The 20208-nt window shown below is 35.2% G+C and overlaps 1 protein-coding gene across 7 annotated transcripts in view; it reads left to right on the top strand.

The window, feature by feature from the left end:
* The window catches only part of GRHL2 (grainyhead like transcription factor 2), a 211429-nt gene that overhangs the window by 118429 nt on the left and 72792 nt on the right, over positions 1–20208 (top strand). For all 7 annotated transcript variants that reach the window (XM_074267876.1, XM_074267881.1, XM_074267889.1 and 4 more), the window contains exon 8: positions 166–260. In XM_074267876.1, the coding sequence (XP_074123977.1) occupies positions 166–260 (95 nt within the window). The remainder of the gene's footprint in view (positions 1–165; positions 261–20208) is intronic.

Below are 20208 nucleotides of genomic sequence, written 5' to 3'. Positions count from 1 at the left end.
GCAATAATGGAATATCAGCAAGGAAAAAAAAAATCCTTTTCCTGTTGCCATAGAGATGAAAGAACAAGCAAAGTTTTGTTCTAGTCAGTGGAAGAGTGATAAAGAATTCAATTATATAAGGCATTTCTTCAAATTTTGTTTAATTTTTGTGTGTGTGTTTTACAGCTGACTACAAGGAAAGTTTTAATACAATTGGAAACATTGAAGAAATTGCATACAATGCTGTTTCTTTCACCTGGGATGTCAACGAAGAGGCAAAAGTAAGTAAAAGTGTCAAGACTGGCAGGGATTGATTAAACTGGGCTCATTCTTTTATAGGAATTCAAAAGTTTCTTTTCTTACCTTGACTAGGTGACTGCAATGTTGTTATTGCAAAGGACCAATGGGGTGAAAGAATCTTCCAACAGAATAGGAAGACAGGCTCATTGTTATGCCTTCTGGAGCTCAATAATTCATTTCCTTCCTTATTTGGAGGATGCTGGAAGTGGAACAAGAGATCTCCTCTCTCAGAGCAGATCCACATCCCAGATTTCCCAAATTTCCAGGCTTTATGGGGGGCCTCAAGCTGGGGCAGGGTTGTCTAACTATATTGCTGAGTATTCTTCTGGTAGCAGGATGCAATGCCCTGTGGGCACTTTTCCAGAGAAGTAGTTTAACCAAAATGTATATAATTTGACAGCTGTGGAGGAGTGTTACTTTACTTGATTAAGACACAAAGAACCTGGGGGGAGGGGGATGGAGGAAGAAGATGGGCAGGTTTTCTTCCCTCCACAGGGTATGGTAGTGTGCCCTGTGGCCAGCAGAGAATTCAGCTGATTATTCTTTCATTGCTCATTTAATACTTTTCTTTCTTTTTTTTTTCTGAAATGCTATTATTTTTCTTTGTTCTCTTTTTATATGTTAAAATATTATTCTTTTTAATTTAAAAAATTATGTCTTTTAATTTTTAATTACAAATATATTTATTTCTCCATCCCCAAATAACCATTTTCTTGTAAGAAAAAAAGCAGTTCAGTAAAACTAATCAACATGTTAACTAGTGTGACGGTTTAGTTAAGGGAGTGAACTATGTGGTACCTGAAAATCCTTCTAGGATTTCATGAAAATTGTACATTTTGTAATCATATTCAATTATATTTATTCTTTCTGTTCTCTCCCACCCAAATGTTCACATTTCCAAATTCCTAACTATTCTATAGATTGTCTCTAATTGGAACCAAAGGTGACATTGGGTGCTGAGTGACACTTAAATTTGACTACTTGTATAGTTTCTACAAGAAGGTTAAATTATTAATCTTTTGTAGGGGGAATTTCTTAAAACAAATGAGAACGCTTAATAACTCATTCAATGTGGTATTGCTTATAAAGGAGAGAAGGATATTTGAGAGAAGAAGAATTGGAATTTTGAGGGCATGACATCAAAAAACATAAATTGCAGCGAATTTTATTTCATTTTGTATAGAAGATGGCTTTAGGCTCAGGAAAGGCAAACCCCAAAATAAGTCATAGTAACACCTGGAGAAATATGCTGAGTTATTCCAGTGACTGAATATTCCTATTTTAGCAAACATTCATTAGGCACTTACTCTAATGTAGAGCACATTTTGTAATGCAAGTACAGAGTAGATCCCAGGCAAAAGAATAGGAAAAGTGTGTCTGCAGTATCCTTGCTATTTATTTTATTCACCTCTTTTCATCCAGATTCTTTTTAGTTCTTCCATGCCCAAAAGGCATTAGTGTGAACTCTCTGGTACTATATTATACTATTTATGTCGGTATGTCCTTGAAAAAAAGATGCGGAAGGGTTAGTGTTAAAAGAGTATGGGGCATTGAGGAAAGAGGAAGATAATTTGTATCCTCAAGGAGATTAATTATAATAGGAAAAGGTAAAACAAAAAAAGGAGCTGGAAAGTGGGAAGAAGGTAGAGACATGGTAGCAAAGCCTGGAGAATTGGATCTCATAGGTCTGGACATTTTTCCAAAATGGAGGTTCACTAGTGGGGAAAGGGACTAAGGGAGGAAAGAAAAGGTAACTAATGCATGGTGGCAAAAACCAGAGGATAGATAAATCATAGAGAATGGATAGTTCAAAATAGAAAGAATTGTTAGAGACCTACATCTAGTCTATCCCTCTTTTATAACAGAGAAGGAAACTAAAGCCAGGAGAGATGAGATGATTTGCAGTGAGGTGGCACAGTGGATAAAGTGCCAGGCCTGGAGTCAGAAAGGGCTGAATTCAAATTTGGCCTCAGAGATTTATTAGCTGTATGATCTTGGATAAATCACTTAATCTCTGCCTCAGTTTTCTTATCTATGAGATGGGATAATAATAACAACTACATCTCAGTATTATTATGAGGATCAAACAGGATAATAATAATAATTATAAAGTACTTAGCATAATGTTTGAAATATAGTAAAAATAGTAATATAGTCAATATTATCCAGATTCACAGAAGCAATAAATGCCAAAGTTGGGAGTTGAACTGAAATCTCATCACTATAAATTGCTATCCTTTCTACTCTACCACACTTACTCGATGGTTAAATGTTTGCTTTAGAACAGGATTTTTATTTCACAGAGTCAAGGATTCATGTAAATGACTAGCTTTTTCTGTGCTTTAAAAAAATCTTATTTATACAATATTTTTTTTCCCCTTAGAGTCATGACACTCTGCAAAGTCAGGGATACTTGTAGTATCTAGGCAGAACTGGCAAGATCTTCTGAGTTGAAAAAAAAAGAAATATAATATTATAAATGCTTCAAGGATTCCCTATTCAATTTGGCTCATGAAATTTGAAAATTATAATAGAGTTTGGAGCTAATCTTTGGATGAAGAGTCTCTGTGAATCAGGTTTAATAATATTTAAGGGAACTAGTGACATATAGTTTTTATTTTTAAAATGAACTTACAGTATTAGAAGACAGCCATGTTTGTTATTTTCTATTCACCAAACTGAAGAATTAAAAAGTGGAGGAGGGGAAAATTGAATGGGACAAATGGTTGAAAATTACTTTTTAGTTTGTAGTTAGTTCTGACTTGTTCCTCTTACAGTTGAGGGAGGGGTGGGCATTCCATTTGGAAGCCTTCAGAAAATTATGTAAGATGATTTATTTGGCTCATTTTTCTTGTTTCAGTCTTATGCAACTTATTATTCACAGCAAACAAGTTTATGTGCCCATATGTTTTGGTATATGGCAGTGGAGGAAGGTTTATGTAGTTTGTTTCTTTGCTTATCCTGACTCTGATCAGTGAGTGTTTGTTTTATCCATTCATAGTGACTGATACTTGATGCATGCAGTTGCAAGGAATCCTTGAATCAATATGTAATAAAAGGCTACAGAAAACTTTACTTCAAATTCCTAAAAGGGACTATAAAAATTAAATCTGTTTCATTAAGGAGATTGAGAGTGTATTTTTCATTAGCAGAGCCAAAGGCTTTTCCTTAAAATATTACTTACTTCACAGCATGAATGCTATAAAAAATAAAATCTGGAAGTAGAAAGAAAATAGATTTATAGAAATTCAGGAAGCAGATGGAAAATCTCCCTTCCTTATATTAGAATTGGGTGTGATTTTAATATTGCAGTATGTTCCCCTAGAGTCATTTGTTTCCTTTTCTAATTCCATTGCTAACATCTGAATATAAGTGCCTTGAGTTCCTCTGAGAAGAAGCAAAAACTTGTTAAAATGCCACTTACTGAAGCTTTATTCAGTGTTTACAATGGCATATGTCCATTAGGTCCTCCCTCCAGAGTGATTAAGATAATGAGGATTGAATTAAGAAGAAAACAGTTGGTTCTGACTACCGTTTGATAGTTATAATACATATCTCATATATATATATATATATATATATATATATATATATATATATATATATATATATATATATATATTCATTATGTCTGATATTGATGGCATCCATTCTAAGCCTGCTCATCCTATATGAGTCCGGTTCATGTTTTCTCATAACCCCTCCTTAGAAGATCTATGCAAAACCTTCTAATATTTCAGGAATATCACGATGGGATAGTCTATATGCCATTCTCACTATATGACTAGCTCATCTTCATTTCTTAAAAAAACCACATATCTCCACAGTAAAAGCTTTTAGGCTTGTTTCATTTGCAAGCCATGGCTGATATTTTGTGGCCTATTTATTTTCATCATGTATTTTTCCATTGCCCTTTGAGGTTATATATAATTTTAGATATTCTGAGATGATAGTTTCCCACGATTTGAAGTCATATGGGTATTTCCTTTATTTCCTAATGATTCTGAACTTTAAGACATCATCATACAAAGCCCATTCCCCATCTTTTACCATCTAATTCCTTATTCCCTTCTCCCTCAACTTTCTAACCCTAAAGTTCCAACCAAGTGTTGCCTTGCTCTTCTGTGTTGTGCCCTCTGGAATGGCTGCTCCATAGACAGCAACTTTCTCTTTGTGCTAAATCTTTTCTATTTAATTACAGAAATCTGACTGTCCTCAGTGACATAGCCTCCTTTGTCACTTGTTCCAATACTGTTTATACCTTCATTTGTTCCCCTCATTTCATTAGTTGGGTTGGAATATTTCTTATACTGGACTTGGAGTGAGGGAAATGTGATTAGACACTTACGAGATATGTAATCCCGGTCTAGTCAATTTAGCTCTATTTCCCTCAATTTTCTCACTTATAAAATGGGGGATAGTAATAGCACTGATCTCCCAGTTATTGTGTGGATCAAATGAAATTATAACTACATAAGAACTACATAAGTGATAGCTATTTAAATAACAAGGAGTAGGATCAAACTGCAAAAAAGAATTTTTGCTAAAATCTAGGTGTGTGTGGAAAGTGGGAAATGGCTGTGGTGAAGACAAAAGTGCCAATAAAATAGTTTTTGAAAAATTAAATAAATAACTTTAAATATTTAAAGTCAGCCTTTCTTTCTTTCTTTCCTTATCCCCCACACTAGGTGTGACTAGAATGCAATGAGACTGTTATTGTTGCATGGCTCTGGAGATAGTTCCCATATAAGAATTTCAGAAATGTTGTGAGTAATGAAAATAATATTTGAATGAATGGTTAGCCTCCCAAAGTATCTGTTTTGAGGACAACACTCATTTCAATATGAGAGGCAGCACCGTGTAATGAAAAGAATAATGAACTTGAAGTGAAGATTTGGATATGACATTCAGCCTCCAATATTTTAATCATTCAGTTCTTCCAAAAAATAATTAGGTACCTTGTACATGCCAGAGGGCAGCTAAGTGGTGCAGTGTTTGTAGTACAGACCTGGAGTCAGGAAGACTCATCTTTCCAAGTTCAAATCTGGCCTCAGACACTTGCCAGCTGTGTGACCCTGGACAAGTCACTTAACCCTGTTTGGTTCAGTTTCATCAGCTGTAAAATGAGTTAGAGAAGAAAATGGCAAACTATTCCAGTATCTCTGCCTACAAAACCTCAAATGAAGTCACAGAGAATCATACATAATTAGAAATGATTGAACAAGAATAAAAAATGTGCCAGATATTACAGTAAGTCTATGTAATTAAAGGCAAATCATTTGATCTCTATGAGCCTAAGTTTCCTCTTCTGTAAAATTCCCTTCCTCAAAGTATTATTTTGAGGAGGGTATATTAAAAATCATCAAGATTTATATGCCAAAAATTATTATTATTACTCCTAGCTAAGTGACCTTGGGCAAAATACAGAACCTCTCTGGACCACTGTTTTCTCATCTGTAAAGTGAGGGGGGTAGGGCAAGATTGCCTATTGAAATCATAAATCATGGAACTGTGGAACTGGAAGGAACATGGAACTCTAGAGTTTTAGAATCAAACCTCAGAGATCATGACTGAGTTCACTAAACATTATCAAGCAGATTCCATGTGCAAGGTAGCCAGGGAATAGTAAAAAGAAGGACATGCTCCCCCCACCTGTAGAACTTCATTTCTGCAATTCTATGATTCCAGTGAAAGCTTTCTTCAGCTTACTTAAAGCCGTACTTTAAAAGACTTTTATTTCATTGTCCCCCTTAAACAAACTCACATACAAAAAAATGAATAAATAAAGTTGTTGACTGCTCATTAATACCAAAGGCAGGGAATTCTTCACACAAGACCCTATTGAGCTATTAAAGACTAGCAGGCTCAGATTCCTCTCACTGAAGGCTCCCTTTTCACTTGAAAATGACATCATCTTGGAGAGCAGGGGAGCTTCAAACCCTAATTACAGACTCTCCTTTCTTCCGGATTTCTAAGGATATTCTTAAAACTGGACCCATTGTTTCTACCCAATGTCATTTACTCTCTTCACAATAATTTCAAGATTAAACTAACCTCAGTGTTACAAAGACCTCTCTTATACGACCCAGATAGAATACCAAAAGAGGAGACATTACCAGAGCAGTAAGATGCTTCTTAGAATTTTTTTTCACAAAATTAAAGGAACAAGCACCTTCTTTGTGTTCTTTTATAGTAATTCTATATCAGTTTTTCCCCTCAATTTGGTCCCATGCCCCACCCTTCCCATGATTGATAAGCTGCATCAGATTGAAAAAGTCAACTTTCCAGGAATGTCTTTTTATTTCCTCTCCATCTTGGTCCTCCAGGTTGCCTCTATCAAATGATAATGGACCAAAACTTCACTATATTCCTTCATCACTGAGATTTTTCAAGTATCAAAATGCAATTTTAACCAATGTTTTCTTTTTTCATTCTCAAGTTTATGGGATCGTAGTCTCATGGAACTGGGAGGGATCTTAGAGGCTGTCCAGTGTAGCTGGACATGAATGGAGATGAAGAAATTGAGACTCAGAGAGAAAAACTAACTTGCTTGAAGTCAGGCAATAAGTGACAAAGCTAATATGTTTATCTGGTGTTTTCTGGGCTGACAAATTATAGAAGCTTAGAATTGAAAGGTACTACCCAGGAGACATCAAAGTTTAAAAAATCAAATTAGAAGATAATTTTTAAAAAGACATTAAGGTTAACTCCTGCCTAGGACATGAATTTCATCTACAGCATCACCCACATTAGGTGTTCCTATCAACTTCTGTTTCAAAATGTCCAGTGGTAGAATCAAGCAAGTAAGTACAAGCATTGATTAAGTATTGATCATACAAGACCAAAAAAAAAAATTTCTCCTTCCTTAAGGAGCCCATGTTCTAAAAGGGGAGACAACAACCAAATAATTATTTACATAAAAAATACATGCAGTATAAATAAAATGTAATCTAAGAGGGAAGTCAGTGAAAGTGTGAGGATCAGGAAAGACATTCAGAGGGGTTTATACTATTTTTTAATTAATTTTTTTTCCAATGAGTAAAATTCTACTTCAAACCCAATTTAGAAAGAAAGAAAAATAAAACCCTTGTTGCAAACCTATCTAATCAAGGAAAACAGATTTCAAAAATTTTTAAATTAGCTCTCCTCTGTTTTCAAAGTCAAATTTTTTTTAAAATCACAAGATACCTTATATTTTCTTGCATTTTTTCAGTCTTGAATTTATTTTAATATTTTAGGTTTCATGAAACTATTAGATTCTCTTTCATTCATTCTAATTTTATGACTTTGTTTTTGGGCAAAGCTTTATTCTAAATAATTCTCTTTCCAGTTCTCTCTTCTATAACTCTCATTTCTTTTCCATTTCTTCCTTCTAGTACTCTCATTTCATTTATTTAAAAAATTTTTAAAAGTTAAAAAATTTTTTTTTGCTTCATGTCTTCTAGGAATACTAATTGAAAATTCTCTTTGAAGCTTTGTTTATAAATGTATTGGAATAATTCTCTTCTCTTAGTCACCAATAACTCTTTAAGATGGAAGTATTATTATTATTTTTACTCATTCTTTCAATCTACTTCCTGACTTTGGGCTAGATGTTAGAATCAGATGTAAATATCTGAGCTCATTCTGTTCCTGATTTGTTGGGCTGTTAAATGTTGTTATTCTAGGATTTCAGGTACCACTCAGGCTAGGAACCTATAAGCTTTCAGTGTACCCAAAGTGGTCCGATCCAGGGTAGTATCTGATCATGACTTCCCTCTCTCTATCTCCCTCCTCTCCACTCTAGTCTGAGTTCTCTAAGTTCCTGACCTACTATATTTGGGTCTGAGCCACAGAACTGCAGGCTTGTTTTATTTGCAGTCTCAGTAGACTATTGCTAGATTTATATATTGTTGGACAGCTGGAATTCTCTATTGGTTCACAATGACAGACTAGTGTAGGCTTCCTTTTGGTCTAGGATTCCTGCTCTGGTTAGTCCTCTACTAGTTTCACAGTATCCTGGAAATTGGAACTCAGACCCACTTCTGCTCCTGAATTCAGGACTATATAACTGAAGCTTACTTGTCAATTTGCTCTTTCCTTGATTTTTACAGGCTAATGTTTATACCACTCTTTACCCTGAGATGCCAGCTCTAGGCTGAGATCCTATACTCTATCCAACCTGGATCTGTAGTACAGAACTAGGTAGTAAACATCAGACCTGACTGTTGACACTTGCTGCTGAATCCTAAATAAATCTGGGCCTCTCTATTACTGGATCTTGGAGCTCTTTTTGACTTGGAGCTCCTTGGATGCTTTATGTGGTCCATAAAGTGGTCACTCACATGACCAGACTTGGTTCCTGATATGTATTGACTTCTCTATTTCCCTAAACTGATCTGGGCTGGGGAAAATGGCTCACTGATTTCTTCTTTTATTTCTCAAACAAGATTTGGTCTACAGTGTCTTCTAGGGCTTTTTAGAGGAGTTGGGAGTGAGGGGCTCACTCTATCTTTCTACTTTGCTAACTTGGACCCATCATGTGCTGAGTCTTGAAGGAAGCCAGGAAACATGGATGAGAATGTAGCAAATTCAGATATGGGAGACAGCTGGTAAAAAAACCAAAAAAAACAAACCATAGATTGGGAAATGAGACAAAATGTTGTCTGCGAGAAAGGGAATCAGCCAGCATAGCTGGATCATAGAGCATTAGGAGGGAAGTAAGGTGTAAAAAAGGCTGGAAAAATAGCAAGGGGCAAAGTTAGACAGAAGATTTCATATTTATTGCTACAGGTAATAAATAGGAAGCCATGCAATTGTTGAATATTGGAGTGACATGGTTAGACCAATGCTTTAGGAAAATCACAATGGCAGCACAATGGATTACAGTAGGGAGACTTGAAGCAGAAACCAATTAGAAAATTATTGCTATATTCTAGGCAAGAGAAGGTGAAGCCTGGTAATAGGGTAGTGACTGTGTGACTATATGGGGACAGTACAAGCAAGACGTTGAGGATGATAACCAAGGTTATAAGTCTGATTTACTGGGAAGAGGTGATACCGTCCATAAGTAATGGAAAAGTTGTGAAAGGGAAAGATACTTTCTCCCTTTACAGGTAATCATCTATTTTTTGATAGTTCTAATTGTTAGAAAATGACTCCACTCCCTTTTTAAAAAACCTAAAATCTAAATCATTGATGTAAGAAATTCCCAACAATTTTTACCCATTGATATATAGTCCATTTTATATCACAATCCTCTGTTTGCTTGAAGACTGCTATCATGTCTTCCCTAAGTATTCTGTCTTTCAGGCTAAGAAGCCCTCTCCTTCAATCCAATTTTCTTATGTATTTGTACTCTATGATCTCTAAGCACTGTCCCTGAAGTCAGAGAGAGCCTCATTCAAATCCTTGGTCTGCAACTTAATACCGTTATAACCTTGAAAAAGTTACTTAGCCTCCATTGGCTTCAGTATCTTATCTGTAAAATGGAGGACTTGGATTTTACTAGCCCTCCTAGATCATGATGTATATAATACAATTGCCCTGTGACCAATTTTCCTTCCATTACCCAGTGTTGGGCACAATGCTACAAATATGATTGTACCATGGGAGACTGTGGTAGAATTTCCTAGGTTATTATGCTACCCTAGTGACTTTAACTCCCTAATGGAAGCTAGGTATTCTTTATTTAACTTGCTTTTTCTTCACTTGTTTTGGTTCTATTTCTCTGATAAGTATTTTTTCTTCCATCCTTCCCATTCTGAAAATTATTCTCACTTGTAATGGAAGCAAAATTGAAGTTTTATTGTTCTGTCTTCTTCCCCTAAGCAGTTCTTTCTCCTTCCGGTAGCCTCCAACATATATATATATTTTTATTTTTATTTTTATTATATATATATATATATATATTTTATAATATTATCCCTTGTATTCATTTTTCCAAATTACCCCCCTCCCTCTATTCCCTCCCCCCGACGACAGGCAATACCATACATTTTACATGTGTTACAATATAGTCTAGGTACAATACATGTGTGTGAATATCATTTTCTCAACATATATATTTTTTTAAATTTCTGTTATTTGCACCCGAATTCAAACCTCAGTGCTTACTAGGTTTTATGAGGAGAGGGAAGGGAATAAGCATTTATGTAACACCTACTGTGTGCCAAGCATTGTGCTGTGATCTTTATAAATATTTTTTCATTCAATCTTCATTTAAATCTCATTTAATTTTCACCTTCCTGATGTCTTTCTTTATGATTATGCCACTCTGATTAAAGAGGCAGTTTAAGAGGGTTAGCTCTCAGAATCTGATGACTTAGGATCATTTACTGTCTCTAAGTCACAAATACCAGCCATGGAACTTGATTCTTCTGAGTTTTGGTCACTTTATTTGCAAGTCACTAATCACAAACTAGGGTTGTTGTAAGGAAAGTACCTTGTAAAATTTTAGTGGGCTATAAGAATGTGACTCATTCAGAGAACTGGGATTTCATTTAGTGTGGGACTCTCCTAAGGCAGGAATTCCCTTTATCAATGCTGATCAGCAACATATATGGCTTAAATAGATTTGTCTGAGGCGTATGAACTTAAGAGGCAGCTAGGTGGTATAGTGGATAGAGTGGTGGGCCTGAATTCAGGAGCACTCATCTTCCTGAGTTCAAATATGTTCTACTCAGACCCTTAACTAGCTGTTTGTCTTTGGGCAAGTCACTAAACACTGCTTGCCTCAGCTTCCTCATCTGTAAAATAAGCTGGAGAAGGAAATGGCAAATCACTCCAATAGTTTTGCCAAGAAAACTCCAAATGGGTCACAAAGGGTTGGATACAACTGAAATGACAAAAACAAATATGAAGTTATTGATCTATTCAGGAAATACCGACAGGATTTGAATCCAGATCTTTAGAATTCAAAGACTAATATTATTTCCAGCATTTCACATAGCTGTATATATACTATTGTTATTGTTATTGTTGTTGTTGTTGTCATCATTTTTTATTATTATCAGAATTGTCATTTCATTGGTATAAGTAGCTCCCAAGGAAAAATTTCCACTCTTCTAGTACAGATCTACATTAAGGAGGTTAAATAACTTTTAGTTCAAGATCTTATAGCCATTGTGTGAGGCTGCTTGTTGAACCCTAGTCATCCTATTTTCTTCTTGCTTCATTCAGTCTTTTTATGTCTCCTGTACATACTATCTTCTAATAAGAACTTGGCAGTGGATTTCCTGTTTCTATTTAGATAACTTCCTCTTTTCTTCCTCATCAGTCAATCAATCATCAAAATTGTGTTAAATGCTGACTCCATGCCTGGCAGTATGCTAAGTTCTGGGGTTACAAAGTCTGAAATGTCTCCACAATAGTTTGTGTTTGGAATAATCAGAATGGTCCCTTCTTGATAGCCCGTCTTCTCAATGCAAACCATCGTGAAAAATTACTCACTCGAACAGTCACCTAGTCATACTTCTTTCCAGTGATTCTTGGCAATTTTCCTTACCCTTTTAGACTGTGAGTTGTATTTAAAATTGGAGGCTGAGAGTTAAATAAGGAATCTATAGCCTAACTGCAAACTTTGTATGTGTATTTATGTGTGTGTGTTTTTGTGTGTGTAAAATCACAATGCTATTAGCATTGGTGATATTTAGAGTAAGTAAACTATTTCTGTGTGAATTTCATCATCATTTATAAACAGAAAGGCTAGATTACAGAATGTGAATACTTCTGAATTATATTACACCACATTATTTGGTTTAAACATTTTAATGAAATACTCCTTTGAGGCATATTTCCAAAGGTGCTAACCTTATCTTCTTTTGAGATATTCTAGAGTAAATCTGAAACAAGAACTAAGAATGATAAAGCTTCGGCTCTCTCTCTCTCTCTCTCTCTCTCTCTCTCTCTCTCTCTCTCTCTCTCTCTCTCTCTCTCTCTCTCTCTCTCTTTTTAGTATATGTCATAACTGAGAAGGAATTTGTGAGGGCAAAGGTGAAACAAAAGTTTTTTGTTTTTTTTTTTTTCCCTATGGAACTTAGACTAGTGACTATGAAGAAATTGGTGTCCCCTCATATTAAATCTGCCACACATAGGGAAGCTAAAGGCAAAATTTGAAGCAATTAGAATAACTGATTTTTAAGGAATATCATTTACTAATTGAAATACAAGCTTCAAACAATAAGCAAAACTTTGCAGATTGTCATATTATTTTATTGGATAATGTATTTATTTTCAGTCTGATTTCCTGTGAGCTTTGGGCCTTCTTTGGAAAATGATTCCTTTGCTTTTAGCACTGTTTCTATTGTATTGTGTTTATAAGATGGGCAACTTTCACTTGGATATGGATGAGAATAAGTTTTAAAAGTGAATGATACCCATGAGAACAAATTGCAATTGAAAACATAATAGATTTCTCTAAGTATCATCCATATTTATTTGTTTATTTGTTTTTTCCAAAGTAGAAGTAGCTTCCTGCCAGACATTTCTATCTGGTATACAGCTCTGACACATTTCAATAGAAAAAAAAATGTGTGTGTGTATAAAATTTGGAGAGAAAAAATGAAAAGTACATAGCAGAAAACAAAAGAAAACAAGGAAGCACAGAAAAGCAATTTAGCTTTGAAAATGTCTGGTATTTATTACATAGTTTTCAAAAAAAGTACACAATGTAAAGAAGAAATTCACAGTTTTCTATTAAAGCCCCTTTTCATGTCATGTTCTGTTCATGAAATGTTCTTTTTTTTATCTTTTTATATTTGAGTTCAAAATGAATATTAAAAATAAAGTTTTTTTTAATTTAATAAATATATAATGGAACTGGAGTGAGAATCTATTTAAGTCTGTAATTTAGCACAGAAAAATGGTATGACTTCATCCTTTTTGAAAAACTAATTTAGCAAGTGACATTGACACAACAGATATTTATTGCCATGTTTTATCTTTTTAGACCAAAATATGTTATGATTTCTTCCTTCCCTCCTCCCAGAGAAAGTTTGCCTACATATATAAAGAATAACTTAGGCTCTTAGGGAATGATGAAACAGTACCCTTAGTGCCTACTAATCAGGAGGATTTGGTGGATCTTTAAAAGAGAGTGACAGCCAAGTTGCCTATTCTCTTCCTAACTGTAGTAGCGTTTGATCATGTTAACACAATCTGAGTCTATCACTGGAGGAATAAAGAGAAATAGCTCTCCCTTCTACTCTGGTTGTTATTGTTGTTGTTGTTATTCCTTCATTCTTGAAGAAGACCAATGATATCATGGGGTGATGTCTTGACTTGTGTGTGAATTGGATTTAAGAGAGGAAGAGCTGCACAAAGTTGTCAGCATCAATTACTTTCTCCTCCAGTCATCAAAGTCCAGTGGCAAGATAAGAGGCGCCATTAAGCCTGATCCCACATGGCAAGTAAGGTATGAGGACTCAGCTAGATGCCTTCAAATCTTGGCTTCTGGTCTCCTAGGCTTCTACAGAACCTGCATATTTATGGACCTTTGGTTTGTTAAATGTTTCTTTTGTGCGACCTCCTTGAGATCAAGAATTATGATTTATTAATCTCTGTTCCTTCCCTCACACCTGGTACATGTTTTTCACATAGTAGGTTGTTACTAAATGATTGTTGAAGGGAGCCAACAGGCAAACAAATATGTAAATATTCAGGAAGCCTCATCTCTTTAGTTAGCACAGTGCAACTCTCATTCCTACTCTTTGCTTGTTTGCTGCAAACAATGATTAACAGCATGTTGCCTTCTGCAGGAATGCTTCTGCTTGCTGGAATAACAGCTGTTGTCAGTCATGCGAGCCAAGAACTCCCTCCCCCATCATCTATCATGCCTCTAGTTTAGCCAACAGGAAGGGGCAGGTGTTTGTAATGGGGATTGCTTCCACTCTCCCTGTTAGCAGAGTGTGTATTTGGGGAAGAAGTTTTGTTTTACATACATGATCACTTTTATGAAAGAATCTGTTCTCTTCCTTTACATTTAGACTTAAAATCAGTTTGCCACTCCAAAACCTGCCCTTTATCTCTTTGTTTGCTATGATTTTTCTCTCTCTCTCCATCTCTTTACTACTTTAGGGTTATGATCCTGTATCTGACATTTCTGGGTTCTTTAAGTCCCTAATGCAGAATAACAAACATGCAGAGAAATTAAAAATACTAATTTAAGCCCATCTTTGTCCTCTATTTGCACCTGATATTCTAATCCTCCTTTTCTACCTCCAGCTCTATGCAATTATATGCTTTTACACAACTATTTCTTTCTGGTGCCTTTTCTTTTTTATTGCTATGGAATGAAAGTTAGAGAGGACAAAGTCTGCCAAGGACACACAAGTGATTTCATGAAAAATCATGTATGTGTATACATACATACATATATATATATATATATATATATGTGTGTGTGTATATATATATATACATATATATATATATATATATATACACATACACCCCAATTTTCAAGCTGATGCTTTAGTATTGTATGAATACATTTGATCAGTAATAACCTATGCTAGAACTAGGGGGCTGGGACACTGTAAGCTCACCTGATGTACTGCAGGAGCACATCTGGACCTTTGCATATATTGACTAGATTCAACCATGGGGGATCTTGATCACCTAAGGGAAAGGCTATATACCTTTTCTCATTCTTTGGCTCCTTTACATCCTTATCTTTGTGCCCTGAGGATAAATTATTAAAAGTTTATGTCTGGCTCATGTCTAGAGTCTCCCTAAAAAGGTGACGCTGAAAATCATTCACTGTGCAATAAGAACCAATTATAGGACAGCTATTCATTTCTTCACACATGCAAAAGAAATGCTTAACAAACCCAAGACCCACAAAAATTTATTGATGGAAAAACTTATAAGCAGGATTCAGTACCTTCCCCAGGAGGCTTAGATTTAACATAATCCAAACATGAAACATCTGATAGGATTCTTGAATAATATTTTTACATTTTTTCTGGGACTCATTATTTTAGAATTTCTTCCAATTCCATATCTTCTAGTAGTCCAGGAGTCAAACTTTTCCTGTCAGGGGTATATTCTCCAATGCAGAAATTCCCTTTCTAGCAGTCAATTACAACTAATAAACCCAGGACCTCTTGATCAGACTCATGGATCTCAAAAACTGATCATCTAGGATTATTGTTTGGTTACCTATAATCAGATGAGGAAAAAAAAAACCATAAATAAAAAAAAAGGCAGCCAGCAGCTTGGATTCAAAGATTCCTGAGTCCCTATATTCTGCCTGCCATGTGGAATTAGGTGCCAGAGTTCAGAATTAAAAAGCCATCTTCTCTTAACCTTCCAATTATGGAGCGAAATAGAATTAACATGATTTACAACTAGGAAAAGAAGAGGCAAATAAAGTTTTTTTGAGGTCCACTGAGTCTTCCTGATTAATAGTCAATAATAGAATTTCTTCATCATTCTCTAAATACCTCTAAGTTCATCACACCTGGATAGCTGAGAAGTGTCTATGGATTTTATCATTGCCCAAATGTTCAAAATTGGAATTTAGAACAAGTAGTTAACCAGAAGAAGTCAGGTCATCTGTGCTTTGCTCTATACCACTGTATATGTGTCTATGTTAGTTTTATGAAGGATTTTTAAAATTTGGTTTTCTTTAAGTAATGGAACTGTCTTAGTATGTTTAAAATATGATTAAATTTACATGTAACTTTTAGGAGTTCCTTTATTACACAAAAAATGTTCTTTATTTGCCAGTGGATATCAAGTCAATATCTAACCTTGATTAGCCCTGAATAAAAGTAATCAAAGTACAGTAGTTCTATTTGACAGTTGAAATGAATATGAATCTAGAGAGAGGAAAACAAAGGATGAGGTTTTTAAATTACATTTTAAAATACTTTTAAAATTCATTATAAAAAGAAGAAAATAAAATTTATTTAAACCCACATGCACTCATTCAGAACACAACTGAAAATTCTGGCCTGGATTTGAATCACAAAATGAATCAATCAAAATTGACCAATCACTTGGTCAATCAAAAAAACATGTATTAAGAATCTTCTATATGTTAGTACTATATTAAGCTTTGAAAGTTCAAAAATGAAACTGCTCCTGTTCTCCAAGAACTTATGTTCTTATCAAGAGAAATAACATCTATATCTATATATCTATATCGATCTATATTTACACACACATACATACACATACATATACAAATTATGAAGTTTTATGTATACCTACACACGTACATACACACACATAGCCTCATTTACATATATAATATATATATTTATTCAATCTCTGATTTCACTGGTAGGGAACATTGGTGAAGAGTGAAGAACTCTTTAGAATAATGCAAATCAGTGCTTTTTCTGCTACTTATAAGAATAGAGACTTGTCTGAGACATTGAAAAATTGTGACTCACCTAGGGTTGCATGTTGGAATGAAATGCTGTCCTTGGAATCAGAAAAACAAATAGGTCCAAAGGCCAAATTCTCCCTCTAATCATTATTTTAAGACATTCATTTAGGGTGTGTTTGAGGACTAAGGAAAGCCCAGGCTTATAGACACAATAATGAGTCAAGTAAAAACACATTTATAAAGTACATACTATATGCCAAATACTGTGACAAGCATTGGGGATATAAAAAAGGCAAAAGACAACCTTTTTTTCTTAAAGATCTCACAATCTGGGGGAACACAGCATGATTCCACAGAAAGACATGCAAACAAGTATGTACAAAACAGGGTGTATAGAGTATAAATGGAAACTACTCAAGAGAGAGAAGGCACTGGGGATTAGGGAGTGAGCAAGACTTCTTTTAGAAGACAGGATTTTAATGGGACTTGAAGGAAGCCAGAGAATCCAAGAGGCAAAAAGGAAGGTGGGCTGGGGGGGTGTTCCAGGTATGTGAAAATGTCCTTAGTTAGGAAATGGAATGTCTTGAGTAAGGAATAACAAGGAAGACAGTGTGCGGATATGTGGGGAGATATAAAGGTATAAGAATACTGGAAAGATGTGTTTGTTTGGGACTGATGTTATAAATGATTTCAATTCCAAACAGAAGACATAACATTTGATCTTGAAGGTGATAGGAAGCCACTAGTATCAGACCTAAATTTTAGGAAGATCACTCTGATAGCTGAGTAGGATGGAGGAAGTGGGGATTTGAGAGAGAATGGCATCAAAGATGATATCCAGATTGTGCACGTGGATCTCTGGGACATTTATAGTACCCTCAACAATAACAGGAAAGTGAGGAAAAAGGAAGAGCTTGAGGGGAAAGATAATGAGTTCAGTTTTTGGAAATGTTCGGATTAACATATCTATGGGAATCCATTTTGGAAAATCTGAAAAGCAGTTGAAGGTGTGTCTGGAATTTTAATGAAATTTTAGGGATTATTAGGATTATTGGGAAAAAATTAATCTGAATATCAACAGCATGGAGATAATTTTTTAGAAAGTCATTTGTAGGGAGAAAACTTCCTTTACTCACCTTCCTTGACTAAAGGTTAAGAATAGGATGAAGTCAGGGAAAGGAGCCTTAGCTTGGAATTGGGATGAGTTTGAACTAAAGGAAACATCTAGTCAACACTAACAAATCATCATTGCTAACTAGGTACTAGGGTTTGTTGTTTTCACCATGTTGTTATTGTTTGTTCTTCGCTTGAAGAGTATCATGATATCAGGGAGGTGATGCCATGAATTGGATTTAAGTTATCTGTCTCACTTTCCCCTCCAGAGCCATCTGCCTCCAGTGGCAAGATATAGATCAAGATGACTAAAGATGGTCCTGGATGAAATGGGAGAGGTCTATACTTACTAGCTCTGAGACTGGCAAAACCCTATTAGAGAACTCTCCTTTTAGATGCCTTTGGCATTTGTTTTTGGTTTTGGTATCTTCGATGATGCAGTGAGAAGCCTTACTTTATGTCATGAAACATAACTTAAATCATCTCATGTGGTTCAGCCTGAATTTGGCCTAGACAGAAATTTAGATTTTGACTTCTCACTACAAAAGTGACTATATGACTGCTTCATCTTCATCTTCCCACCACTATCTCTCAACTGTGTGCAATGGAGAAGAAGCAGATTTCCCATTCAGGCATTGTTATAAAATGATGAGCACCACAACTTCTAGGTTTTTCATTATTTTAAAAGCAGCTTAGGTAGACTTGGTACAGTGGATAGATAGAGCCCTGGGCTAGGAATCAGGAAGTTTCATCTTTATGAGTTCAAATCTGGCTTCACTTATTAGTTATGTGACCCTGCAGAAATCACTTGATCCTGTCTGCCTCAGTTTCCTCATCTATAAAATGAACTGGGGAAAGAAAGGGCAAATTACTCCAGTATGTTTACCAAGAAAAGCCTCAAATAGGGTCCAGGAAGAAGCAGACACAATTGAATAATAAAGACTTAGAATGAAGATCTAGTATCCCCCCCAAAAAAACAAACAAACAAACAAACAAACAAACAAACAAAAAAAAAAAACCCAAAGGAAACCAGGATCCAGAGAAGTTAAATGATTTACTGTAGAAAGATTTTTACCGAAATCCTTTGAATTCAAATCCATTGTTCTTTTCCTTGTGCCACAGTAACCTGGATTAAAATTATGAATTAAAAGCAAAGAAATTGAAATGGGAGACAAATGCTTCTAAAAAGTGTCTTGAAGTTTAAATGCCACCCAGAGGGCTCTGGAAGTATACAATAGGGAGTCAGAGTAAATGGTATTTTATGTAGTTGCTAGGGTGTGGTATGGGTTAAGGAAGCTTCAGAAGGGAAATGTAAACATTTGCTGGAGCCTGCTGGTATTGGACTTAAAACAAAGTCATGCCTTTGTTCAGGTTTTATGTGGTAATGGATAGCAGGAGAAGCTATTAAGCTGGACTTAAGCCTTATATGGAAGGAATGATCTCAGAAGCTCATCTTACAGAGGAGAACAAGAGCTTGAACTTCTGTCAGAACGTGGGGTTTCCATGGCTCACCACCTGATTCCAACGTAAGACCCTTGATCCGACATGCTTGCCTTGTTGATTGTGGGGAGAGAAATGATGGCATAGTCTGGGATTTCATATATTTCCTAAACCAAAACTTTGAATTTCTTTGTATCTGTTTTACATAATTTACAGACTTTATTCCCTTTACTTGAAGATGTGTCTTTACCTCCTTGAGAATGGCCTATGTCTTCATCTGACTTCTTCCTACATCTTCATCTCATTTGTTCTTATAATGAGCCAAGTACCTAGCACATGATTCAGGAAAAGAGTCTTGCATTAGAAGGCACTTTTCAATGTTATTTCTTCAATCTCTTACCCAATGTCAGAATTTTTTTTTTTTATTTCTTTTTTTATGGCATTCCTGAAAGCTTAAAGGTCTAGTGTGGTTAAGGCAAGGTGACTGACTTAAAGTTAGGAAGTCCTCTCTTTAAATCTCATCTCTGAGCATATACTAGCTGTATGATTATTGGAAAGTCACTTAATAGCTCTACAACTTCATATGTGTTTCATAATTTGAGTATTTATGATAGCCAAAATAACTTATTCACTAAAAGTCATTCTTAAAACAATATTGTTGTTACTATATAAAGTGTTCTCTTATTCTGCTCATTTCACTTCACTATTTCATGTGATTCTTTGCATATTTTTCTAAGATCATTGAGCTCATCATTTCTCATAGCACAATAGTTTTCCATCACAACTTTGATATAATATATTATAAGAAGTTCAAATCCCTTTAACATAGCTTATTTTATATGATCCTTACAACTTTCCTGTGATATAGGTGCTATTACTATCTATATGTGATAGCAGAGTCTTAACGGGTTAAATGACTTGCCCATGCTCCCCTATGGTGCAAGATCATTATTATAGTTGAGTCAAGAAAACTGGTCTCATATTCTGATTCTACCAGTTGTTAATTTTGCGACTTTGGGCAATTCACTTACCCTTCCAGTAGGTATTAGTTATATGTA

This window comes from Sminthopsis crassicaudata, chromosome 1 (genome assembly GCF_048593235.1).
Source record: "Sminthopsis crassicaudata isolate SCR6 chromosome 1, ASM4859323v1, whole genome shotgun sequence".
NCBI lineage: Eukaryota > Metazoa > Chordata > Mammalia > Dasyuromorphia > Dasyuridae > Sminthopsis > Sminthopsis crassicaudata.
This window is presented reverse-complemented; position numbering and strand designations above follow the sequence as displayed.